General features: G+C 34.9%; 1 protein-coding gene across 2 annotated transcripts in view; it reads right to left on the bottom strand.

Moving 5' to 3' along the window:
* Positions 1-27,537, bottom strand: part of ANKRD13C (ankyrin repeat domain 13C) — a 94,053-nt gene that overhangs the window by 38,070 nt on the left and 28,446 nt on the right. For both annotated transcript variants that reach the window (XM_036116896.2, XM_036116894.2), the window contains exons 3-7: positions 21,698-21,802; positions 16,511-16,596; positions 14,173-14,218; positions 9,331-9,397; positions 4,805-4,949 (exon numbers count right to left, since the gene is read on the bottom strand). In XM_036116896.2, the coding sequence (XP_035972789.1) occupies positions 4,805-4,949; positions 9,331-9,397; positions 14,173-14,218; positions 16,511-16,596; positions 21,698-21,802 (449 nt within the window). The remainder of the gene's footprint in view (positions 1-4,804; positions 4,950-9,330; positions 9,398-14,172; positions 14,219-16,510; positions 16,597-21,697; positions 21,803-27,537) is intronic.

Here is a 27,537-nt window from a genome sequence, read left to right as displayed (position 1 = left end):
AAGTTTTAACTCCATATCTCTAAATGAGTTACAATTATGACTAATTATAAATCTATAAATACGGGGCACATGAAATATAGTACTCTTATACTGTTAGAGATAGGTCATGGAAGCAATACTGGATTACTGATTACAGCAATATAGAGTATGTAGAGCAATTTTAAAAGATTAAGTTGAGAGGTCTGAGACAAAACAAGGTTTTCTTTAAATATAGATCAATCTTACTTTAATTCTTCTTCCTCCAAAGACCCACCACTATCATTTGAGCCTTTCTTTCCCAATAGCTGTTTGTGAAAGGAAGGGAAGGAGAAAGAGAAGGAAGAAAAGAGATCCTGTCTATATTCCTTATAGAAAGATAGGGAATCCAAAAATATCAACCCATGGTTCAAAACTTAATAATTAGTCTTGTTTCAGGTTTATCCTCTCCATATTCCCCAGTGCTGGTATATAATAAATTTTTTTTTAAATGAGAAAAAAAAAAGGTTTGTGCTTGCTTCAGGGACAGAAGACTAAATGAGCAGGCACAGAAGGGTAAATGAGTAGGTATAAAATGAGGTTCTATTCTGTAACAGTCCAAGAAGAGAATCTCTGATACTTAGGACAACAGGGTCCCAAGGGGAAAAAAAGGAGAAAAAAGGCAGAAACTAGAGAGGTGACTGGGGAATAAGAATTGTCCATAGGGTTTTATGATGACTAGAGGCTCTATTTCCCATATCTCCTGATTTCTAACTTCCCAAGAGGCCCATTTTCTATTCTTCACCACCAAACTTCACCCAAATATAGTCCATTTCTGAATCTATGAGTCTAGAAAAAAACAGCAATACCTTGGGATTGGGACAGTGCCATTTCCTTCACCCTTACAAGTGAAGAATGAAAAATCTTGACATTAATGCTAAAGCTATAAGAGGTGAAAATGTAGTCCCGGTAACCAAACTAATTCTGAACACAAGTTTCTAAAGAAAAACTTCGGCTGGCATAGGTGTAGAACTGTTAGGCATTATGTTTCAAATATACTATAAATCAATTAGGATTTCATGGGAACAATACTATATACAACACCGTTTATGAAGAAATTTGCTTTAAGTTTCAAAAACCCTCTTTTCAAATAAACTTTTGGAACAGAAGTCTTCTATAAATCATAGACTGACCATCTCCTAACCACGTCATTGAAAAAGATCAATTGTTAATTACATTCATTCAACAAACGTTTATTGAACAGTTATTATTTATGTATGTATATTAGGATAAACAACAACTATTCCCTGCCTTGAGGATTAATGTTCAAAATCTAGCTTTTCTATAATTTTTTAGGCATAAAATACACACACATATACCCTAAATACCAATCCTTTGGTGATCTCGCTGATACTTTAACATTAGCTAATACTTACACTACTAGCCTTAATCTCTGGCTTCTATTTCAATACCATGCTTCTAGCTCACTTGTTGCCTAGTTAGCTATCCTGTTGTCTTTAATATGCAAGAGGTCAAATTATTTAATAAATTATCTGAGAGTCTAGAATAAAGGCTGGTAAACTACGCCCAGTAGGCCAGATCCAGTATACCACCTGTGTTTATAAATAAAATTTTATTGGAATATAGCCACACTCATTCATTTAAATACTATCTATACCTATTTTTAGGTTACTAAAAGTGGAGTTGAGTAGTTGTGACAGAGACCATCTAGCCCAAAAATATATCTAAATATCTAAAATATTTACTATTTCTCCCTTTACAGAAAGAGTTTGCCAAACTCTAGCCTGGAATGTACTGATACCCTGTATTAGGTACCAGAGAATACAACTAAAGGAACCACGGGGAGCAGAGGAAGAAAGCCATATGAATGAATATCGCAGTAGAAGTTCTATGGTACCAGATTTAGTGGGAGCATAAACAAAATAATGGTCACCTGGCAAAGGAGGAAGTAACACTAACTAGGTGCCCCAGAAGCATGGAAGTGCAAGAAGAGCATTCCAGGAAGTGGAAACAATGTGAACAAAGGAATGAAGCACTAAATAGCATGGTACATCTGAAAAACTGCAAAGAGCTCAGTATGAGGGTAGCTCACATAGTAAGGTAAAAACAGGCTGGAAAAGTGAGCAAAGCCAGGTCACAGAAGTTTCCACATAATGTTAAGGAATCTGGATTTCATTCTTTAGGAAACGGATCTTTCAAAGTATCTTTAAGGAAGGCAGGTTTCATGAATTTGCTTTCAATGTTCAATCTATCTCTGATACGTGGGATAACTTAGAAGCAGACAAGAAGGGGACCAGGATGATCATTTATGAGACTTTCACAACAGTCCAGTTGAGAGATTATGAACATCTAAATTGTGGCAGAAAAGGTACGATTAAAAAGAGATAATTATAAGGCATTAGGGAGACAGAAAGGACCACACCTGTCCTCTAATTAGGAAACATGGAGTACAAGAAAATATTTCAAAAATAACTCACAGTTTTCTGGCTGAATAGAGAATGATGTCATTCATCAAAGGAAGGGCAATGGGAGAGAGGGAAGGTTTGGAGTTTGGAGGGGGAAAAAAAAGAATTAAGTTTTAGATGAGCTGAATTTTGAGGTACCTGGGAGACACACATGATATCCATTAGGAACTTAAGTAGATAGGTCTCCATTCAGAGATCTATCTAGGATAGAAATATATACTTGTGGATCATCAACCTGTAGTAGGTAGTTCGAGATGTAGGAATGGAAGAGATTATTCTGACAGTTTGTAAAAATGAGAACCACATTGAGGGTACATCAATATTCAAGAGATGGCAGAGAAAAAGAACAGGCAAAGAAGAATAAGAAGAGAAGGGAAAAGAACAACTGATCAAAGTCAAATCCTAAGGAAATGAAAATTTTAAGAACTGAGTTACCAGTAATAGACCAAGAAGTCTGATAAAGACAGGGTTGAAGCAAGTACACTGATTTTAGCAAATGACTCAAAACTAACATCATCTAAAACCCCAAACCTATACATTTCCAGATCTTCTAATTCTATCATTGGCACCACCATCATTCCACTCTCCAAGACAGAAGCACTACACTTAGCCTTAAATCTTTCTAATTCTTAATTCACTACACTCAAACTATTAGCAAATCACAATCTCTCATTCTTGGAAATGTAAGTCATAGTTTCTTTAGGTATTCATTGCACCATCCTAGTCAAGAGCCTTATCACTTCTCAACTGTAGAATTGTAAAGTTCCCTGCCTCTCATCTCTCCCTTTTCCCAGTCCATCTTACATACTAGTTGTGTGATCTTGGAGATGTCATTTAACATCCATAAGCCTCAATTTTCTAATCTGTAAAATGGAGATAACAAAACTATTTGCTCTGACAGATTATTTTAAAGATTTAATGAGAAAAGCTGTAAAGCACTTAAATTACTTGTGGATCAAATCAATACCTTATTTAAGAATCTATAATTCTCTGTTGCCAACTACAGCAGATCCTGTTATCTTACCTGGCTTTTAAAGCCTTCCATAAACCACATTCCCACCACAGTCAGATCTCTTTTCTGTCTCTCAAACAGACCATTCTCATTCCCACTTCCCTGACTTTATTCATCCTGTTTCCTCCCCAAGGAATACCTTCTTTTGCTTCCCCTCTTCCAATCTAAATCTTCACTGCTCACTGCTAGTTAGGAAACTATTTAATAGTACACACAGAACATAATTAAGATCTCATCAATAGGCATGGTAGTAGGAAGTTCTAAACTGAGAAATATTAAGGAAGGAGCCACAGGATGTGGTGAATGACTATGTAGGGAAATGAAGTGATGAAATATAAAAACAAAAGAAAAGCAGGGTGCCTGGGGGGCTCAGTTAAGCATCAGACTCTCTATCTCAGCTCAGGTCTCAATCTCATGGTCATGAGTTCAAGCCCCGTGTTGGGCACCAGGAGAGAAGAGAAGAGAAGAGAAGAGAAGAGAAGAGAAGAGAAGAGAAGAGAAGAGAAGAGAAGAGAAGAGAAGAGGGGAGGGGAGGGAAGGGGAAGGGAAGGAGGGGAGGCAGGAGAAGGGAGGGAGGAGGGGAGGGAAGAAGGAAGGGGAGGGGAGGGAAGAAGGAAGGGGAGGGGAGGGAAGAAGGAAGGGGAGGGAATGAAGAGAAGAAAAAAGAAAAGCAACAGTGGCAAAATAAAATGTTGATTTAAAAACATTTCTAAGGCTATCAATGATATATAGATACAGGGAAAATTTTTCTTTGGTTTATAGCAGGGAAAGGGACATTCACAGAACAAAGGATAAATGATTTTTCAATGGTGGTTGTAAAGGCAATACCAACAGGGAGATAATGATGTGACAGAAGGAAGATACTTTCGTATTCTAAGAGGGAAAAGATAGAGAAAAGTAGCCAAAGGTTAAGGACAGTAAAAGAGTACAAAAAAGAGTACAGACAGACAGCCAAAAGAGATGTTGCTATTAAGGAGATGGAGATGGTCAGCAACATTAAAAGAAGCTAAGGTAGCAAAATAATAAATGGTAAAAGAGCCAGGACAGGTTCAACAAATCAGAATTACAAATGAGAACTAAAAGAAGTTGGAGTTCATTTAACTAGGAGATCATCAGTGAATTACGAGCAAACGGTCCCAATGGAATGGTCAGGATAAAGACCAGAATATTAAAAAACAAAACAAAACAAAACAAAACAACTTAAAGCTAGTAGTAAAGAAATGAAAGCACTGGGAATGAACCATCTCACCTATACTTTATGCCTTTTCAAACAATTACACTGAGGCTTGGTTACATACATAGACTTTTTAAAAAACCATTTAGAGAAATACTGATAAGACGACATGCTCACCTCATGGTGTATTCGCTGATAAACTTTCTGTTCATTGTCTAATACTACAAAAGATTCAGAGGGTGCCGCATCCCCATTGAAAATGAAGCTTAAATCCCCTCGTTGGCACTTCATGTCAGTAAAGTCTATGAGAGTAGTGTCAAGCCTGTGAAAGATGGGTAGATGAGAAATCCTGACAAATAAAATTTTGATAAAACTCCGTAATTAAATACTTTAACAAGCTGTTGCTTCTAAATTCAAACCAAGATGCTAACACCATATTTCAAAGTCAAACTTAGAGTAAAAGCTATAGTATTTTACTTAAAAATACTGAAAGAATATTTAAATGTATATTCCACTTTTCCTATATTTCATTTCCTGAATATATACTTTATTAATCCAACAAGAAAAAGATTGTTTCCACATTGTTCAAGTATTTCCCTAACTATACCTTGGTTCCCTACCATTGCCCTTGCTGCAGTGACTCCATAAAAGTTACTTCAACTGTGAAGTGCATTAAAGGAAAGCAGACTTGTCTAACATTCTTTGATCCCAATAAAACCATGTTGCTAGCTCAGCAGAGTATATAAAGAGGGTACAGCAATGGATGGACCACATTCTTAGATTAAAGACTGCGTGTCCAGTCTTGCTCTTTTGATCTACATCTATGCCTTAGGCCTAGCCATCAGATACCAAACCTTGCTTCATCCTTCAACTCGATAAATCATTTAACTTACTCCAAATTCTTGTCCTTTCTGTTTGACTTCCCAGGTTCAGATTAGCAGTCTCTTTCCCATCATCTCCGTAGCCTAAAAACCTTATGGATCATTCATGTGCCAAAGATTCATGGACTCACACACTTGTGTGTTTAAGGTACTCTTTGGTAACCAAGACCTGGCATGGTCTAGGCCAGTGGATTGGTCTCAAATAAATTCCACAAACCACTGCTTGCTGAATTTAGGGAATGTAGTAGAATGGAAAACTTCACAAGCACCCCAAAGTGCTTCAATCTTTCACTAGGCTTTATAGGAGATCACATTAGGATCTCTCTTACTGGCTACTCAAAACACAGTACTTAATCTAAAAAATGGGTTAACACAGCTGTTAAGAGCTGCTGACCACACACCCTAGCTACTGAGTTTTTAAGAATTCATTACTTCATAAGTTATTCAATTCTCATCCCAGACTAGGCAAAGGGAATGAGCATTCTTGGTTTCCCTACACAGAAAAATCTGAGAACTGGAATATATCTTATATGCTGCATCAAAAGAATAACTGGGGTTACATATAATTTATCAACAAAACTAGTACCTTTTAAAAGTGAAGGTAATACCATTAAAATTTTGCCAGGACAATAGGGAGGAACCAAGAGCAAACAGGGAAGTAAGGTTACCTTATGTACAAGGGCCTCCTTTCTGAGCCATATAAAATGTATACACCCCCATGGGGCACCTGGGTGGCTCAGTTGGTCAAGCGACTGCCTTCGGCTAAGGTCATGATCCTGGAGTCCCCGGATCGAGTCCCGCATCGGGGTCCCTGCTCGGCAGGGAGTCTGCTTCTCCCTCTGACCCTCCCGACCCTCCCCCCTCTCATGTGCTCTCTCTCTCAGTCTCTCTCTCTCAAATAAATAAATAAAATCTTAAAAAAAAAAAATGTATACACCCCCAGAGAATGAAATCAAGAAGCCCTAAAAAAAGCAAGTCACCAACTCCTGTAGGGGTGAATCTTGCCTGCTGCTTTATAGCTGAATTCTAGCTCCTGGTCCACCTCCAGGGGTCTGCTACTGTACTACTAGTGCCTGTACGACTAAACGTGTGTATGTGGAATAAGAGAAAATAATGCCAGCAAAAGAGGCTCATCTGCCTCTGCAAGATGTAGGCTACGGATAATATCAAAAAGGAACAGATCATTTTATATAAGTGGTCTATCTGGACTTCAAGCTTCAGCTACCAGGGAACTCCACACCCCACATAAAAGAGGGAATGAAACAGAACAATCTCATGTCTCCATTTCCTTCTTGCCTATTCTGGATGAAAGTGGTAATGGGTTGGAAGGGGTGGATATAAGAGGAAGGGGTGGAGATAATGATAGTGAAGGAAGAGATGCACAGAGAGACAGAGACAGAAAGACAAAGACAGACTGACATGGTGACATTTGAACCCTTAGATATAGCCACACCTAAAATCACTCATAGTCAACTTTTATTTCTTTTTTATAACTTGCAACTGAAAGGAGACTGCCCAGTACATTTTCTAGAATATCCCTGACATATTAGATGGCCTACTGTATTACACATGCCTCATAATGATATAATTTATCATGATGGTATTTTAATGTATTAACTAGTCCTTGCTTTAAGCCTTTGAGTTTAAGTATTTTTAATTTCTGCCATGTAATTGGCCATGAAAAACAAACAAAAAAATTGTATATAACTGCAAAAATTTGAATAAAAAATGTTCAAATAAAAGAAAAACTCGAAAACATTCTTTTTGAGAAAAAAGCTTGAAAAATGCCAAGTAACAATGAAAAAGAATATAGAACCTTCCCTTGAGACAGGAAAAGCCTGAAATGAGACAAAGTTTGCCCTGATTATTTCAGTCAGTGGTTATAGATTACCTCATAATTATTAACAGTGAAAATGCTTACTAATATTCTCAAACAATAAAGTTACTCATACTTTCCTATTTCCACTAAACTATTCATTTCTCCTTGACACCAGAGAAGATATTTTAAATGATCACATGGCTGTCATGAAATAAAAGTAAACTTTAAAGAGTTCTTTGAACATATTTTGAAAATCAGTTTCATTTGAAGTGATGTTTTAAAAAAAACTGTCTCATGATGTTTACATTTGAAAGTTATTTAATGTTAATGAGATTCTTCTCATCTATGCAAAAAAACCCTTTGCCATACATCCTAAAACCCAGCCTCTCCATTAATCTGGTAAACTTTGGTAACGAGAGCTTTAGAACCTATCACATTTCTCCTTTATCCTCAGCTGCTTGTAAGTCCCAGGTCTGAGTGTCTTGCTAAATTATAGTAGCTTCCCCTTACTCTATATTCTCTGACACAATTATTCTCCCTCAAGCTCTTATTCTTATGTCTCTATTTTAACCATTTTGTGGTTTTATTATCTATATTTATTATGTAATATGCATATCATTTACTTTTAAAAGTCATATATAAATGTGAAATAATTTTTTAAAAGCAGCTTCTTCTTTCCTAAACCTAAGACTCAAACAGAACTAAAACTAACCTTTTTTTAAAGTAGATATGGAAAATAATAATATTCTCCCAAATTATCTACTACCTTTGGCAAGCACCTAAACATTGTTAAACTGATGAATAATTTTTGATGAAATCATAATATAATGTTAATAGGCTGCTGAAATAAATCTACATCATTATCAAATCCTTTCCTAGTTTTTCTTCTTTATTTTTTTGTATTTTGCAAGGTTTCTATAATGACCATGAATTTAATGTACATAAGCACTTCCATAATTAGAAACATCTGAAGAGGTTATTTTTTAAAAACAAAAACCAGAAACTTCTACCTTAATCAAATTCTACTGCTTGAGAACAATTACCCTAGAACTTACTTTCAACTAAAGATTATCTCTTCACTGTAACTCAACATAACTCATAATAAATCTCAGAGCTGACTTTCTAAAATTTCCTCTTTGTGACATGGTGAGAATGAACAGGAAATCAGAGGTCCTGGCCCAGCCATTAATTCACAATATGCTCTTATAAAAATCACTTCACCTCTCTAAATTTTCTCATCTATAAAACAAAGAGTTTTTATGAGATCATCTCAAGATATTTCCAGTTCTAGACCCTTACATGTCCAAATTAATATTTTGGAGATATGGGGAGATATAGATTTATAAAATTATTGATATATAATTTATAAGTACACTAATATACATATAAAAGTTGGCATATTCACTAATATTATATACATCTTACATATGTATAATTTATAAATACACCTATATTAATATAAAGTTTAAGATATAAAGAATGATAAAAGTAAAATTCTGAAATGAGTAAATACCCATCAGATCCAAAAATCAATCTTAATTTTAAAAAGAAAAAGAACAAAATTAAAATTAGCCTTAGAGTGTTCACTAGAAGGAACAGATGATTAGATAGATGCATGGATAGACAGAGGAGGGAGGGGTATGAGAGGGATGGAGAAAAAAGGACAAGAGTTGGGTCTTCCTTATGTGTCTCCCTATTCCTTAAAAAGTCAGGATCAGAGAGATGATCATCTTAAATCTTCTCATTTTAAGACCTTTGTGATCTTCACTCTGTTTGCCTTCTATTCTGCAGTTGAATAAGAATTAATACCTTTGATTTAGTCAAGATTTTATCTTTGGTTCCTTCTCTATAGGATGTCTCAAATAAGATAAAATATTGTGAATATATTACAGCATGTTTAAGTTATAAAATAATACATCTAAATGTAACCTATTAATGCAGAAAGAAAAGCTTCCTCTAAATCTCAATTTTCTGTTACTCAGAAAAAAATCAAATCACCTTACCTGATATTGATACCTTGTTTGTATATTTTACATGCATCAGAAGGCAGAATTCGGGAAAGTAAAGGCACTGTATTTTTAAAAAGAAAAGATAAAAAATAACTACCTAAAGTTCTGAGACATTACAAATTTCTTAATTAGAAAAACAGTAACTTAAACATTTTATTAATTTTAATAATTTCCTTTAAAATAGTATTTTTCTGCTTAAAAATGATATATAAAGCAATTCTGAGCAACTTCAAATATCTACTATTTAATTGTAATTGCTATATAGTTCACCACTCTGTCCACCCACCCACCCACAAACACACACATGAATAGCAGAGTCAATACAGTGCCACTCTTGGGTACATATTGTAGGACATTATTATAGAGGAGAAAAGTGCCTTATGACAACTAAACCATCCTGAATGGGTAACCCGATGAACCTGGATCTTTTCTGATCCTTTAAATATAACCTCATTAAATAGTAGGAAAGTAATGCGTATTAAAAAAAAAAACAAACATTTTTAGAGCTAATAGTCTAATTTGAGTTTGAATTCCAAATATGTGACCTTGGTTACTTAAACTCACTCTACCTCAGTTTAAAAATCTGTAAAATGGAATCACACCATTTACCTACAGATTTCTACATCCAGTGTTGTCCACATTCATATCACAAGCGTATTCTGAAATTTTTTATTATTTATTATCTGCTACGTTTTGGGAAATACAAGTTATTCTACTGATGAATAAATCTGCATACAGACTATAATAAGCTACCACATACTTGAAATCAAGATCACATCACATATACATAGGTATATAAGAATGTGTGTATGTATAAGATATACTACATGCGTATTTTACAAAACTCAGTGTTATAAAAAGGAGTGATTAAGTCAACCTTAGTTAGAAAGAAACAAAAGCTTTAGAGAAATTAAAGGCTAGTTTTTTAGTTAACTTTTTAAAAAGCATCAATATTTTCTAATTAACATAAAAGGTATATTAATATATCAATGTCTTTTTTAAATTCTTAGAGGTCATATAATCCAAAATGATTTTCAGCATTAAAGACAGTTTTCTAGACATTTTATTGTACAAAAATAAGAAAAGTTACTGCCCAAAGGGAATATCAACTAAGTTACCCTAGTCAAAGAATATAAGAACTCATTTTCTTTTTTTTTAAATTAGTTTCAGAGGTAGAATTCAGTCCATTTATCAGTTGCATATATACAATGCTCATTACATCAAGTGCCTTCCCTAATGCCCATCACCCAATTATCCCTTCCCCATACCCAACTCCCCTCCAGCAACCCTCAATTTGTTTCCTAGAGTTCAGTATCTCTTATGATTTGCCTCCCTCTCAATTTTCATCTTATTTTTCCTTCCCTTCCCCTATGTTCATCTGTTTTGTTTCTTAAATTCCACATATGAGTGAAATCATATGGTATTTGTCTTTCTCTGACTGGTTTTGCTTAGTATAATACCCTCCAGTTCCATCCACGTCATTGCAGATGCCAAGGTTTCATTCTTTTTGATGGCTCAGTAACTATTATCTGATAAAAAATTTTTCCTTATATGAAACAACAGAAGTTGAGAACAGCAATAACAGCATTTATCTTATATAAATGATCAAAGCACTTCTTTAATGCTCTTTAATCAAGATCTAGTTTTCCTGTCCTTAAGTATTTAGTAGAGCATGAAAAAGATAATTAAAAGACAGCACTCTAATTTGTTAATTTAACTTAATTTATTGCATCTTTTGAAGTAGTATGGTAATCTGCAATAACAAAATTTAGAATTATATATCAATACTTATTTATCAAAAATCAGAAATGCAGGAACAGAGAAATACAGAGATTGAAAAGCAAAAGCTAATAAAAAGGAAAAAAGGAATATCATAGACAAAAAAAAAAGCTTTCTTCTAGATTTTAATACATTCCAAAAATGGAGCAATTTGCATTTTCCCAATTCTGTGATGATTTTTTCCTCCCTCATATAAACTGAACAATCAGGTTCTCTATATCTTAAGTTATCTCAGGATAATCTGAGAGTTTAACATAGCACTACAAAAGTAGCATAATTCACTGAACTGAAAAAAGAAGAGTCTCTAACTTTTAATTTTGGTTTTGCTGTCATTTACACCTTGATCTTAAGAACAGTTTCTAAACCTAATGTTTTCCATCCACAATACACAAATAATAGTCTCAAATACAGAATGGATATTCTGTGGATTATGAGATAAAGAAACTTTAAAAACTATTAGTTTTTCTGTTTAAATGTGCCAAATACACAAAGCTAAATTTGAAGTCACGATTATTATGATACTATAAATTATTTAATGCTTTTATAGTAAGTATATAAAGGGCTTCCTTCAAAAACATAGTTTCATTTCATCCACATCAAAACAAAAGCTTGCAATATCTGGGGCAGATATTATCCCCATTTAAAAAGGAAGACACTGAGGCTCAGGAAAGATATGTGATTTGCCACATCATATAGGAGCCAGTACTTTTAATTCCAATTTAAAGCTTTTCTGTATCTAAAAACCTAAGCTGGAATAGTTTGGTTTACTTGCTATTAACCAAGTCTGAGGCTATTTTCAGCCGAACACTAAATATAACACTATGAGAAAGAGTGTGCATGCTCCACTACCTCTAATTAAACCTAATCCTGGATCTCAGTATTTCCTAACTTCCCCTTATTTCTGGGTTGCCCTTTAATTTTTTAATATCAGGGTTATTTTTTAAACAAAGTGTCATGTTTATTTAGCATTTTATGTTTGCAAAGGGAATTTATAAGTTCTTCCTTCTTCTTCTTTTTCTTTTTTTTAAAGTAGGCTCCATGCCCATCATGGGACTTAAACTCACAACCCTGAGATCAAGAGTCGTATGTTCAATCGACTGAGCCAGCCAGGTGCCCCAATATTAGGGGTTTTGACAATGGAAAGAAACATGCCTAAACTCTAGAAAAAAGCTTACTAATCAAATCTAACAATAGGGATTTATCCTGTGTTTTTTTAATCCAGTGTCTAAATTAAATCTAGTCAATGAGCTTAGTTTTTAGAATAACACATGACATATAACCATTAGGTGCTAGTAGTTTTGACATGAAATCAGTAAAATCCTTTATCAACAATGAAACAGATGTGCTAACTTTTTTGCATCAAAGTCAAGTTCCCAAAGAAGCAATATTTTCAACAAATACCACGTGGTTATGTCATGAATTTGATTATGCAACATTTATAATGTTTATAACTATAGATATATGTACAATTTCAGCGGTGATTACATCCATTTTTGTTTCTTCATATAATTGAAATGTTACTTTTAAAATATTTTAAAACATTTGCTCAGCAAGATAAATTGACTATTTTAGCATTTAAACCACTAGCAATTTCTTGAGAATCAGTTAGAGCCAATATACTCAAGGGACTATCTTGAATATAAGATTGCCAAGCAGGCCTGAGGTTTTTACAGATGGAAAAAAAGAAAAATGGGTAAAAAGAATGGTATTTAGGCTTTACACCAATCTGACTTGGAGTTCTTTTATTTTACAAAGATATTACAAACCTCTTTTTCTCTCAGTGTTCTAAAACACCTGGACTCTGAATGATATAGAAAGCATAAAGGCAAGGTAGGCCTACAGAGTAACAAAATCATGTGTGATTTTGATGGAGCCAAAACTAACCTAACAAGCTAGAGTTGTAACAATGTTGGAAAAAACTGATTACATTAGAAATCAAAACTTTACATTTAGAGATTAAACACACTACAAAAATCTTATTCATTCATGCTATATATTATTATGTAATTGTTAAAATAAAGTACTTCCTCATGAACTAATATGGAAAGATGCCTATGATATATTATACAGAAATGACAAACTGCATGATGATATAATGGCATGATCCCATTAAAAAATAATTCTGAGGATATATACACATATATGTATGTATTTGTGTGTATATACACGCATAACACTTGTATAAACTTTGAAAAGGGTTTGAAAGCATTCACGTGAACAATAACAGTGATTTTTATAGTTGTCAATATCTGATTAGTTTGATGATTATTTTGGGGATAAATATCACTGAGCATTCAAATATCTTTATATCATAGAAATTAATTCAGATGCTTTAAAAAACGCATGTAAGCTCATCATATCCAAGCCTATATATAGACTACACTGTTTTTAAGTCTTCAAAAAAAAACCCAAATTTAGTTGTTTTAGTAGTTGCTTAATTAGTAAAGGTCACTAGGATCAAACTCCTACTATTTAGACATGAAGGTTTTCTCCCTAAATGGACTGAGGTTTAAAATAGGGAGCAGGGAAACTTACCTTGTCGAGATAAATCATTAAATGACTGCAAAATATCTAGGGATTAAGGTTTTATAAATAATTGAAACAGTGTGCAACCAAACAGTATGTTAAGAAGTAGCTATATAGTATATAATAAAAGTGGCAAAAATGACTGAAAGATGACAAAATATGCAAAATCAAATAATGTTAACTGAATTCTTCTCATTCAGGGATCTAAGTATTATATTTTGAACCTCCTTAAATTCAGTAATCTAATAACCCTATAATTATTCTCTTCCCTTTGAGAATTCCTTGTATTTATTACAATATTCAAGCCTTCCTTTTGTTAAAAAAAAAAAGATAATTTTCAATCTTAAAAATAAGACTTTTGAAAGTTACTGATTAGGTTGGCTTTATTACCATTACATTCAATGTGATGAAATATATTTAATTTTCCTTAGAGCAAGTATCAAATTTGCTAACATTTCTATATAATAGCTATTTTTGACTTGCATTTCTGCATGTGTACATATTTTACAGTAAAACATAGCACACTCTTACCCCAGCTTTGAAAATCCCAGTGAAGTTCCAGATAAAAGTCACCTAGCTGAGAAACAAAACAGAAATAATTACTGAATGCACCTTAGTTTAACAGCTCTTATATCTGTTGAATATTTGTTTTTTTTTAAAAATCGATTATCACTAAAGGTCTATAGACAAGAATAAAAAGTAGTTTCAGTTTTTGGAACTGGAGGGAAAAAATATGGTTAAATTACTTAAAATAAAACATTACAATAGCACACACTATTATACTTACCTACAAAGGAAAATATGCACCAACTGTAGATTTTATAAGACTATTTTAACCACATTGAAACATATCTGAAACTGACAGGCATTTAAACTGGTATCAATAAATAGTTCATTTCTCAGCATAACTAAAATAACAATTAATAACTATAACTGTAAAAATAGCTAATAACTTTAGGTGTGTTATAGAATATAACTTCCAAAATGACTATTTGTGAAGCCTCATAATGGACTAAGAAAATGACACTCTGAAATAGAAACTTTTTTCTATAAAGTGGTAACATAAGTTTACTAAATCTGAAATATGAAATTGCATCATAAGAGATGTAAGTTTGTATTTCACAAATTAGAAGCTAGACAGCAAAGCCTATAACTTAAGGAAACTACTGTGATCAAATATTCTAAAAAAAAAAAATTATCTCTTGAGATATAAAACCAAAAAAGCATACTTCAGAGGAGACACAGTTAACATGATAGGTATAGGTCTATGTTCCACAGTTCTTTCAGACATCAAAAATACACTGGACAAAAATAAGAGAAAACAAAGCTCTCTTCCTTCCTGTGTCAGCACACCCAGCTCTTACCATCATGATGTAGGATAGACAAAAAGAGTTTTGTTATATAAAAAAATGCTGTTCCTGGAGCAGATAGTGGCTTCAGCTCTTAGGGAATCTTCCAATCCAAAGTACAAAGGAAAAGTATTGCCTTTAGTTATGATCTACCTCCTTTTCTCTTAGAGCTCTTATCTAATTGATTGAAAACAGTAATTCTTTATCTGCTTTCCTAGTTCAAAGTAAACGGTGCTTCCATAGGATTATATTTATCCATTATAATCAGGGTATTTTGTTTTATCATAATTGCTTAATTGAAACAGGATTTTTACCATTTCTTGACTTAATAATCAAGCGATTAGACTGCCTTTAAAAAATGCTAAAATTAACGAGTCAGGAAATGACAGATGTTGGCGAGGATGCAGAGAAAGGGGAACCCTCCTACACTGTTGGTGGGAATGCAAGCTGGTGCAGCCACTCTGGAAAACAGTATGGAGGTTCCTCAAAAAGTTGAACATAGAGCTACCGTACAACCCAGCAATTGCACTACTGGGTATTTACCCCAAAGATACAAATGTAGTGATCCAAAGGGGGTACATGCACCCCAATATTCATAGCTGCAATGTCCACAATAGCCAAACTATGGAAAGAGCCAAGATGTCCATCAACAGATGAATGGATAAAGAAGATGTGGCATATATATACAATGGAATATTATGCAGCCATCAAAAAAAAAAAAATCTTGCCATTTGCAACGACGTGGATGGAACTAGAGGGTATTATGCTAAGCTAAATAAGTCAATCAGAGAAAGACATGTATCATGTGATCTCACTAATAGGAGGAATTCTTATCTCAGGAAACAAACTGAGGGTTGCTGGAGTGGTGGGGGTGGAAGGGATGGGGTGACTGGGTAATAGACATTGGGGAGGGTATGTGCTATGGTGAGCACTGTGAATTGTGTAAGACTGATGAATCACAGACTTGTACCCCTGAAACAAATAATACATTATATGTTAAAAAAAAAAAGAAGAAGAAGATAGTAGGAAGGGAAAAATGAAGGGGGGGAAATTGGAGGGGGAGACGAACCATGAGAGACTATGGACTCTGAGAAACAAACTGAGGGTTCTAGAGGGGAGGGGGGTGGGGGGATGGGTTAGCCTGGTGATGGGTATTAAAGAGGGCACATACTGAGTGGAGCACTGGGTGTTATACGCAAACAATGAATCATGGAACACTACATCAAAAACTACTGATGTAATGTATGGTGATTAATGTAACATAATAAAATAAAATTTAAAAAAAGAACAAGATGATAAGAAATAAGATTACATACTTTTTGAAATATTTATTGTCTGACAAATTGGTTTGTTATTACAGGGGATCGAAAAATAATATCTGGGCACAGTGAAATAACCCCACAAACTTTTAAGGTATTATTTTAACATTAAAATTAACAAGTAAAATGAAAAAAAAAATGCTTAAAAGTAAACTTATAATTACTCTTTAGGTACAAGACTGGCAAAGAGATAAGGCCTACCTCTTTTAGGGCTTTTAATAATCGAGGTCGTTTTTCTTCAACACTTTCCCTGGATTGCTGCTTAAGCTTCCTTAAAAGAGCCGTAACTGAAGTTTAAATTAAAAAAAAATTTTTTTTAATAAATTTCACCATGCTAGATTGTCAATTATAGCTCAATTAAAAAAATTTATACAAAAAACCCTTTTTTGCCATGTTAGAAAACACCACTAGTTTATTATACAAAGACATATATCGATATAAACATTATAAATAAGTTAATAAGTTTAATAAAACTGTTATGAACTCCAAGGAAAATTGAGAAGAGATACCGCAACATGAACTTACATTCACACTAGTTTTCTGAGTTTTTAATTATCAGTGAGGATGTACCTGAGTGAGCCAAGATTAACTAATCTCAGTCAGATGATTCAATGTCCTGTTGTAACACTGATCTAAAAGATCTCAAAGACAGATCTCAAAAATGCCAGTGGATATTACTTTTATAAAAATGTAATTATTTGTAATTGTTACTGGGTGTATCTGTTCTTTTCTCCCTAGAGTTTGTACTCTCAAAGACCACCACATAGCAAAAAAAATACAAAAACGAATCCTCTTTTACCCATGAAAAGAACTTCTGAATCTAATAAAACCCGAAGCCCTCCATAGTGTTTTCTCAATATTCAGACTGAGATTTAGACATATTGCCTAAGTGCAAACCACAGCTTTACTAATTATTAGCTACATGTAAATGGACAAGTTACCTAATTTCCCTAAATTTGTTTCTTTTTTTCATTTGTCAAGTAAAAATAAAGTAAAATCTATATGGAATTTCTGTAAAGGCTCAATATAAATTGCTTACTACTGTGCCTGCAATTAAGTAAACATAATTTTTACCTATTAGAATAAAGGTCTAAAATTGACTACCAAAAATCAATCAGTCCCTAACATTTATTGAAATAAGGGAAAATATTAGACTTAAATGAAATAAGCCTAACAAAAGATAAGAAGATAGAAAATATGCACTGGGGGAAAAATATGTACATCACTACATGCTGACTTCCACCTAGTCCTGACATATTTTTCACATACATACATACTTATGTGTATATATATATATTCATACACATTAAAATACTATTATTTTTACTATTTTATAATATGCATTCTTATAAACTACTTAAAGCCTTATGTGGAATACAGAAGCAAAAGGTAAAAAAAAAGAAAAAGAAGAAAAGACAGCAGTGAAAGCTTGGACCAGGTTTGTTTTGTGTGCAATGGCCAAATAAGGAAAAGCCCAGAGAATAAACTGAAAAACAGTGGAATCTATTCTTACTCTGAACCACAGTTCTAACCATAACCATAACTGTATCTTAAAAAGTAAAAAATCAAAGAGCAAATTTAAATTACTCATGGTCTTCTGGAACAACAGAAGAGGCTGAGATGAGACCTAGAAGCCAAGGTGTGGGACCTCATCTCATCATACAGTCCTACAACTAGCTTTATGACCTAGGTCAATAGTTTCCAAATACAAGTCTACATTTCAGCGCCCAACTGTTCAAATTCCCAGTGATATGCAGTAAAATGAAAAAAAAACTGGGAACCAGGTTGGGGTTTCTTTTTTATTTATAAATTATATACTTTTTTCAATTTAAGGACTATTCTTTCTGGTATTTTTGGTTTCAAAATGTCTTCTTTTAATGAAATGGTGGTCACAGAAGAAAGTAATTAACTTTTTTAAAGTTTTTATATGCTAAAATGAAACGTTAGCTACTCTACATCAATCCTCAAATACAATTTTTTTCTGGTCTGTGAAATCCAAATAGTCTGAGAACTAATGACCTGTATAATCATTAAAGTTCTTTCCAGATTCAAATTTACACGAATCTGGCTAACCTCATGTTTGTTATAACTTAACTTTAATATCAAAGCTGTATTACCCAAATGTAGTAGAATTCTTTTTATAATTCTTCTCCACTATAAGCTCAAGTATTTTAATAAATCTTCCTTGCCTTCAAGGAAGGCAATTTGCCTTCAAATTCAAACAAACCTCTGTGAATGTAAGGAATGAAAAGAATTCAATTCATAAATAGAAAAGATATCTTAATGAAAAGCAGAAGTCATATTTTTCACCAGGTAAGTATATTGAAATTGAACGCATGCAGTAAATAACAATTACATTAAAATGGCCAAACATTATAAAAAGATAGTGACAAAGAGATTTACATTACATTAAAAAATAACGTCAACTCAAATTTCTTACAGAAACAGAAACAAACATTCAGAATGCAATTATACAAAATTAGCAATATGTTTTTGTGGAATCAGGATTTGTACTCCCATACTGTTAAGAAACACATAATGATGACTGATAATAAGGATAAAATTAGCTTTGGAGGATTTGGATGGTATTAGAATTCATACAAAGACTCAAATGAAGAACTCCAATAAACCACAACTTATTTAACTTTCTCTTTCCTTCTTTTCCCATACAAAGTACTTTTTTTTTTTTAAAGATTTTATTTATTTGTTTGACAGAGAGAGAGATAGCGAGAGCAGGAACACAAGCCTAGGGAGTGGTAGAGGGAGAAGCAGGCTTCCCGCTGAGCAGGGAGCCCGATGTGGGGCTCGATCCCAGGACCCTGGGATCATGACCTGAGACAAAGGCAGACGCTTAATGACTGAGCCACCCAGGCGCCCAACAAAGTACTTTTTAAACTATTCAGTTGGTTGTGCCTAAAACCTTTCGAACTATGCCTTCCTGCTCCAAGAATCACTTAAATCTGTATTTTCTGCCTTCCACTTCCTTCTATGCTTCAGAATAATTATTTCCCACTTCTTACTTAGATGGTTCTGTGGACATACCATAAATAATTCAAACTCAACAAATCTAACATCAAATTAATTAAATCCCAGACTGACACCTCTCTGATACTGACCTGGGCTGATGATCGCTGTTCACCACGTAACCATCATAAGGCAGAAAAGCAACATAATCTTGAAATTTTATTAACTCTAAAGTGAAATAATTCTTTTTTTTTTTAAGGTTCATTTTTTAGTAATCTCTACACACAACTTGGGGCTCGAACTCACGACCCTGAGATCAAGAGTTACATGCGTTTCCGACTAAGCCAACCAGGCTGCCCCCACACCAAGTGAAATAATTCTAAATAGTCTCCGAAAAATATAGTATCATCTCACTGTTCTGTAGCACAAAAACATCAGCAGAAATCAGACCAAAAAAGAAAAAGGTCACAGTTTTTGCTAATAATTTATAATATCAGATTATATTTTGCTAATTAGATAATATTTCAGTAATAATTGTATTAGATTATCTCTGATTTTTCAAATAATGTAATTTTCAGACCCATTTAATACCATAATAAATATATCCATATATTTCTAAATATGTAGCTTAAGAGTTGTTAAATTTACTATTCTTTAAGTTAGCAGTTAAATATTTCCATCTCATGTGATGGGAAATAATTTTTAAAAAGCACTGAATAATTATGGATATATAATGATACAATGATTGGCCATGGAATACTATTCAGAATGTGTATCTAAGACATCACTCTATAGAAGAAAATCACTTTAAAAGCAGATCTCAACTACTATGGGCCTCAATCTTTTACATTAAAATCCAGTAACTGATTTTCCAAGAAAACTGTTTCTTGGCCTTCCCAATAGATTATAAGTTCCTAAAGAGCAGAGACTATGTCTTCATTCTCCACATCTTAACTATACATACATGCTTTATAGTAAGAACTAAATAAATATTCACTGACTCTAAATAAAAGTTAGGTGAAAGCTACATAAGTCTCAGTGTAAGTCAGAAACCCAGGAGTCCATCTGGTTTCCTCTCCATTCTGCTAATGGGTTAGAAACATCAGAGAAAGTTCCTTTAGACTGGTTGCTGCAACTTTTAATTTATTCTCAGTTTGTTAGATCTGTACATTTTTTTGTCTTTTCCCTGACATAATTCTAGGATTATTATGGTTTCTTACTCTCAGAGTCTCTTGATTTTGTCCAAAAAGGACAACTGTCAATGAATAACTATATTTGTGTGTGTGTGTATATATATATATATACACACACACACACACACTCATATAATTGTTAAATCATCACAATTTTATCTCATTAAATCCTAAGCCCAAATGTAACTTCACCATTAAAAGCTGCCCAAAATGTGCAGAAAGTCCACAAAGATGTAGTATGTGGATTACATATAAAGCTAAAACATAAGAGCCCAAAATGTGGCATCAAATAGAACTAAATCCACGTAACATCCCAAGAGTGTTCAATCTTAATGCACTTCTTTAATAAAACTGCCCAATTTTTACTGTTCCTTCCACAAGTCGAGATTTCATTATTTTCAACCTCAAATTGTAAAAAGATATTACCAGAAAGATAATATTCTCATTCATCCAGATTTAAATTTTATAAAATTTTCAACTATTGAGATGTGCTTGACAAAAATAAAACCTGTATACGAAGCTGGAAAAAAAAAAAAAGAAAACTTAGGAATAGAAGGAGGGAAGATAGAGTAACTGAACACTTTGTATACTGTGAGAAAACATGTGACTTTTTTTGAAATTCTCAAAGACAAAAACAAAGAGACTTGCTTCTCTCTTTCAGCAAAGCCTATTCCACCAATTAAAGCAAAAAGATAACTGTTATAACACACTGTGATTATTTTCGGTTCCAATTAATGTTCTATATAATTAAGTAGCTGCCAGAAAGCACAATCAGGTCTCAGTGCTTTTTTTTTTTATGATGTTATGTTAATCACCATACATTACATCATTAGTTTTTGATGTAGTGTTCCATGATTCATTGTTTGCGTATAACACCCAGTGCTCCATTCAGTACATGCCCTCTTTAATACCCATCACCAGGCTAACCCATCCCCCCATCCCCCTCCCCCAGTGCTTTTAAAAATCCTTCATATTGAATAAATAAAACAATGGAAGAATATCAGTAGAGCAGAATACTGTAAAAGAAAAAAATATATAAACAATATTCCTCAATTCTTTTTGTATACTACCCAATATCCAAGTTCCTAAGTCATGAATAATTCACATGTAAGTTTATAAATAACTACAAATATTTCATACTATGGAAAGTTACACTAAATGAAAATTATATCAAATGCATCACTTCATATTTTTAGAGTTTATATCAAAAACAATAATTTATATTGCTTACTCATCTGTCTATCTCCATAGCTGATGGCTTCCGCCAGCGGGCTCCATCCCTGAGCATTTTTCACCTTTACTGGAGCATTGTGAGCCAAAAGTAAATGGGCACATTCTGAAACATAAAGTGGTAATAATATCAAACATCATGCAATTTTTAGAATCTCTAAATATAAAAATCATTTAGAAATTTAAGAAACCAATGTAATATAAATAGATCTATAATATAAACACTGTACCATAAAGAAAAATTTTTAAAAGCCCTATATATCTAAACAAGGTTATTTCAGATCCTCAGATTCAAGAAGTATCCATTCTATTGCTTAAAAATAAATTGTATCTCTCCAAAGAAGTACTATGTTCCTTAATAACTGTTCCTAGGAGTATTTTGAGAATATTTCCACCAACCCAGGATCCCCTAGAGTAATTTACATCAAAATTCTACTAATAAAACTCAAAAGAGGATTTGTATGTATGTAATGTCAAATGGAAGGTTCCTAATTTATTTCAGAAAAAAAAATGTGCTTTCAAAAGGACCAGTAATGTTTCCATAAACCCTTATTTTTCAAACGTTACAATTCTTTTACTTCAGGAAAACACCCAAAAGAGGAAAAAATCTGTTTATGATTCCAAGGACAAATCTGGACAGTCTTTCTGGTAATCAAAAGAAGTCTAAGGTATAGACTCTTCTACAGGCTGAGGATACTCTTCTTAAAAATTAGAAATAAAAATTATATTAATAGACAAAAATATCAAAACTGAGGCTCACGGAAATTTAGGATGTCTATCCATTCTAAATTTCCTAAATGAATGGTTCATTCAATCAATCATTCAGCAAATATTTACCAAGTGTCTATTATATGCCATTTCTAAGCACTAAGTCCTTGATATAAGCAGTGAGAAGAAAGACACATCTTGCTATCAGAGAGCTTACATCCTTTATTAGAAGAAAGTAAGTAAACTAATAAGTAAAAAAAAAATTTGGTAAGTGCCTTTGATAAGGGCGTTATGACAGTGTCACGTACTTGAGCACAGGTGGAAGAAGAATGTGATTCCTAGTTAAAGAAGGTATAACTATATCAGCATATAGCACTAGGAATAACTATACTGAGTTTTATTAGAATAAAGTAAAATAAATATAGAAATTTCACAAAGGTGCTTAAGAAAGTCTACAGTAGTATTTAAGAATATAGGTACAAGAGGGGCTCCTGGGTGGCTCAGTCGGTTAAGCGTCTAACTCTTGATTTCGTGAGATCAAGCCCTGCATAGGGCTCTGTGCTGGTGTGTTCTGCTTAAGATTCTCTCTCCCTCTGCCCCTCCCCCCAACCTTCTTTCCCTCTCCACCCCCCTAAAAAAAAGAGGGAGAGAGAATATATGTATAAGAATGTATATTCTAGCAGTTTATAATGGCAAGTATACTGGAAACTAAATGAATATCTACCATGGGGGAAAGACTGACTAATGGAATGCATCTATACCACTAGAGTAATAGCCAGCCATTTTTTAAGAATAGTGTCATATCAAAAGGACATAGGAACCAGGCCGAAAGGTCAGCTACTGGCCACATTTGGGAAACTGAGCATCAAAAAGAATAATGATCAGTTATAACACATTAAACTAAAAACAATCAATTACAGAAAAATGCCAGCTAATAAATGTAGAAGAAATGGCAGAATTTGAAAATCAGTATATTACAACACCAAAGTAATAACTGATTTAGGCAAATGTCCTCAATGAATGCTAAAGCCACTATGTAAAATGCTATGGTGCTGGAAAACAGGATATTCACATGATACCAAAGTATTATCCCAAGATCACTTACTAATTATAAAGAGAAAAATGTTCCTCTCTAGTGAAGATAACAGGAGATCATCAGCCTAAACAAATGACTAAACATGGTGGCATTAATAGTGGCATAACTTGACATTATATGTTTCTAATGTGATGTAATATAAAGTTCATAACATCACCTATGCAGTATTCTTTCCAGAAGTATTTAACTTGAATCAAATCAAGCCTTGATACCTAATTTTCAATTTACAGAAAAGATACATGATAAGGAACAAGTTAAATTACAACATGAGAAAATAATCAGGCAAATCTGAGATGGGAGACGTTCTACAAATTGACTGGGCACGCTATTCAAAAAGTGAAATACAAAGGAAGAAAAACAAGCAGGCAAACTTTTCTAGATTAAAATAAAGTGACATAACCAAATGTAATGAGTAAATCTTAATTGGTTCTTGATTCAATATAAAGCACAAATAAAAGAAATTTTTGGAACTGGAAAAATTAAAATATGATTAGATATTAGAGATTATAATAATATTATTAATTTTCTTAAGTGTGATAATGATAGGGGTGCCTGCGTGGCTCAGTCGGTTAAGCATCTGCCTTCAGTTCAGGTCATGATCCCAGGGTCCCGGATCGAGCCCATGTTGGGCTCTCTGCTTAGCAGGGAGCCTGTTTCTCCCTCTCCCTCTGTCTGCCGCTCCCCCCTGCTTGTGCTCTCTCCCTCTCTCTCTCTGTCAAACGAATAAAATCTTTTTTAAAAAAAAGTGTGATAATGATATTGTGGTTATGAAAGAGAATGTCCTTATTCTTAGAGATGCAAGCTAAGGTATTCGGTGGTAAAATGTCATGATGTCTACATTGAACTTTCAAATGATATAGCAAAAATAATATATACAACACTAAGAGAAAAACAGAGCAAATATGATAAAATGGTAACAACTACTGAACCTAGGCAGAGAGTATCAGAATGTTCATCGTGATCATCAAATCATTCTGAATACCCAAGAACTTGACCTGAGGACTGACAGAACAAACTACACAACTAGAGGGAGAGAAAAGGCCACATCAAGGAAGGTGGGAAGTGCAGAGAAGTCGTTTGAGAGAGAAAAGGATCATGGATGCTCGGGAGGGAAGAGAGCCCTGGTTACAGAGAAAGGTGAGAGAGTGGAGCACACAGGGATAAGCACAAGGAGACTACTTCCCCAAAGCCATTGGCTGGGAAAATGAGAGGGGCTGATTCTCATGAGGTTTTGCACTCAGCAGGGCTCAAAGACTGGAGTTTTGGAGGTCCCTGGCCTTGGCTGGCATAGAGACCTGAGGGTACTGCCCTACTACTGGAGAGAAAGCAGGCAAGCAATCCCTGGGAAGACAGCACAATCTGAGGATCACCTAGGGCACGTGGGGGGAGACTGTTCACTCTTCCTGGAGCACATCTGTGACAGCACTGCCTCTCGGTGGACAAAGGAGCCCGCGGGCACCATTTCATTCCCCCGCCCCTCAGCGTTAAGTGCAGACACACCTGCTGAGGGCGGCTAACCCAGACACTGGACACTGGCTGTTTAGCCTGCTTTGCTCCAAATACCACACCCCTGCATGCTGGCACCACTGCCCTTCTAGGTCAAACCTGCATTGGTTCCAGGGCAGCAAAACCCTTACGCAGAAGACCAGCACAGGTCCCCGCCACACTGGGTCCCTAAAGTTTGAAGTTTTAAAAGTAAGCAGGCCTGGGGGCACCTGCGTGGCTCAGTTGGTTAAGCATCCAACTCGTGGTTTTGGCTCAGGTCATGATCTCTGGGTCCTGAGATTGAGCCCTGCATCAGGTTTATACTCAGTGAGAGTTTGCTTGAGATTCTCTACCTCTCCATCCCCCTCTGCCCCTCCCCCCACTCATGTGTGCACACTCTATAAATAAATAAATAAATAAATAAAAATAAATAAATAAAATCTTAAAAGTAAGCAGGCTTGGCTGTGATAGAGCCCAAAGTGCATAGTGCTGCTCCAGGCAGGCAAGCAACCTGGAGACAGACAGTGTGAAAACAAGGATCTCAAAAACGTCTAGGACACATGAGGGGAAATTATTTGCTTTTCTGGAAGGGCTTCCCTGAGAGTAGCAGACATGGACTCCCCTCTCTGGGGACAAAGGAGTTAGCTGGAGCCATTTCCCTCCCCTGCCCCTCAGCATAAACCAACTTCAGTAAACAGCACAGTGCCAAGATTGGCTGCCTAACCTGCTTACACCAGATCCTGCCCCACCACACTCTGCTGGTGCTGCTTTTCTCAGGCAAGTGTGCCTAATGATCAGCACAGCAGGCCCCTCCCCACGGAAGACCAGCACAGACCCACACACACACCATGTCTACCAACCACAGTTCTGCAAAGCTTCAACTCTACTGGAAATAGCATCAGGTCTCATTTAACAAGCAAACCAGAGCACGCCCAGTTAAAACCTGCCACACTCTGGCCAAGGTCCAAATGCTGTCCACTGCAGGCAAGGAGAGCCTCTCCAGAGGACTGACCTGAGGGAAAGGGCAGAGAAAACACAGCAGCATAGTGCAGGCAGCACACACCAGAGGCACTTCCTGAAGCACCAGACCCTGGACATTGTATGACCTCTTCTTCATAAAGCCATTACTCACAGGAGCAGGAAACATAAAAGAATTTTCTAACACAGAGAGGAACACAGAGACCTATACAAAATGCCAAGATGGAGGAATTCATCCCAAAAGAAAAAACAGGAAAAGGTCACAGCCAGAGATCTAATCGAAACAGATATAAGTAATAGGCCTGATACAGAATTTAAAGCAACAATTATAAGAATACTCGCCGGGCTTGAGAAAAACATAGAAAACATCAGGAAGACCCTTACCACAGAAATAAAAGAACTAAGAAACAATCAGGCAGAAAAGAAAAATGCAATATCTGAAATTCAAAAGTGACTGGATGTAATGACTACAAGGATGGAAGAAGCAGAGTAATGAATAAGTGAAACAGAAGATAGAATTATGGAAAATAGGGCGCCTGGATGGCTCAGTTGGTTAAACATCTGCCTTCAGCTCAGGTCATGATCCCAGGGTCCTGGGATCGAGTCCCACACGGGGCTCTCTGCTCCGTGGGGAGTCTGCTCCTCCCACTCCCTATGCTCCTCCACTGGCTTGTGCTCTCTCTTGCTCACTCTCTCTCTCAAATAAATACAATCTAAAAAAAAAAAAAAAAAGGAATTATGAAAAATTATGAAGCTGAACAAAAAGAAAGAGCAAAGGAACACGAGAGTAGACTTAGGGAACTCATTGAATCCATCAAACGTAATAACATTTGTATCATAGGAGTCTCAGAAGAAGAGAGAGAAAAGGGAGCAGAAGGTTTATTTGAGGAAATAATAGCTGAAAACTTCTCTAACCTGGGGGAAAAAAGATATCCAAATTCAGGAGGCACAGAGAGCTCCCAACAAAATCAACAAAAGCAGGCCAACAGCAAGACATATTGCAGTTAAATTTGCAAAATATAGTGATAAAGGGGCGCCTGGGTGGCTCAGTCGTTAAGCGTCTGCCTTCGGCTCAGGTCATGATCCCAGGGTCCTGGGATCGAGCCCTACATCGGGCTCCCTGCTCCGCGGGAAGCCTGCTTCTCCCTCTCCTGCTCCCCCTGCTTGTGTTCCCTCTCTTGCTCTCTCTCTCTCTGTCAAATAAATAAATAAAATCTTAAAAAAAAAAAAAAAAAAAAATATAGTGATAAAGAAAAAATCCTAAAAGCATCAAGACAAAGGAAGTCCCTAACTTACAAGGGAACACCCATAAGTTAGCAGCAGATCTCTCCACAGAAACTTGAGAAGCCAGAAGCCAGTGGCATGATATATTCAACATGCTGCATGGGAAAAGTCTGCAGCGAAGAATACTCTACCCAGCAAGGTTATCATTCAGAACAGGAGAGATAAAGCGTTCCCCAGATGAACAAATGCTAAAGGACTTTGTAAACACTAAACCAACCCTGCAAAAAATATTAAAGGGGACTCTTTGAGTGGGAAGGAAAGACCAAAATGACAAAGACTAGAAAGGAACA

Source organism: Halichoerus grypus, chromosome 5 (genome assembly GCF_964656455.1).
Source record: "Halichoerus grypus chromosome 5, mHalGry1.hap1.1, whole genome shotgun sequence".
Classification (NCBI taxonomy): domain Eukaryota; kingdom Metazoa; phylum Chordata; class Mammalia; order Carnivora; family Phocidae; genus Halichoerus; species Halichoerus grypus.
This window is presented reverse-complemented; position numbering and strand designations above follow the sequence as displayed.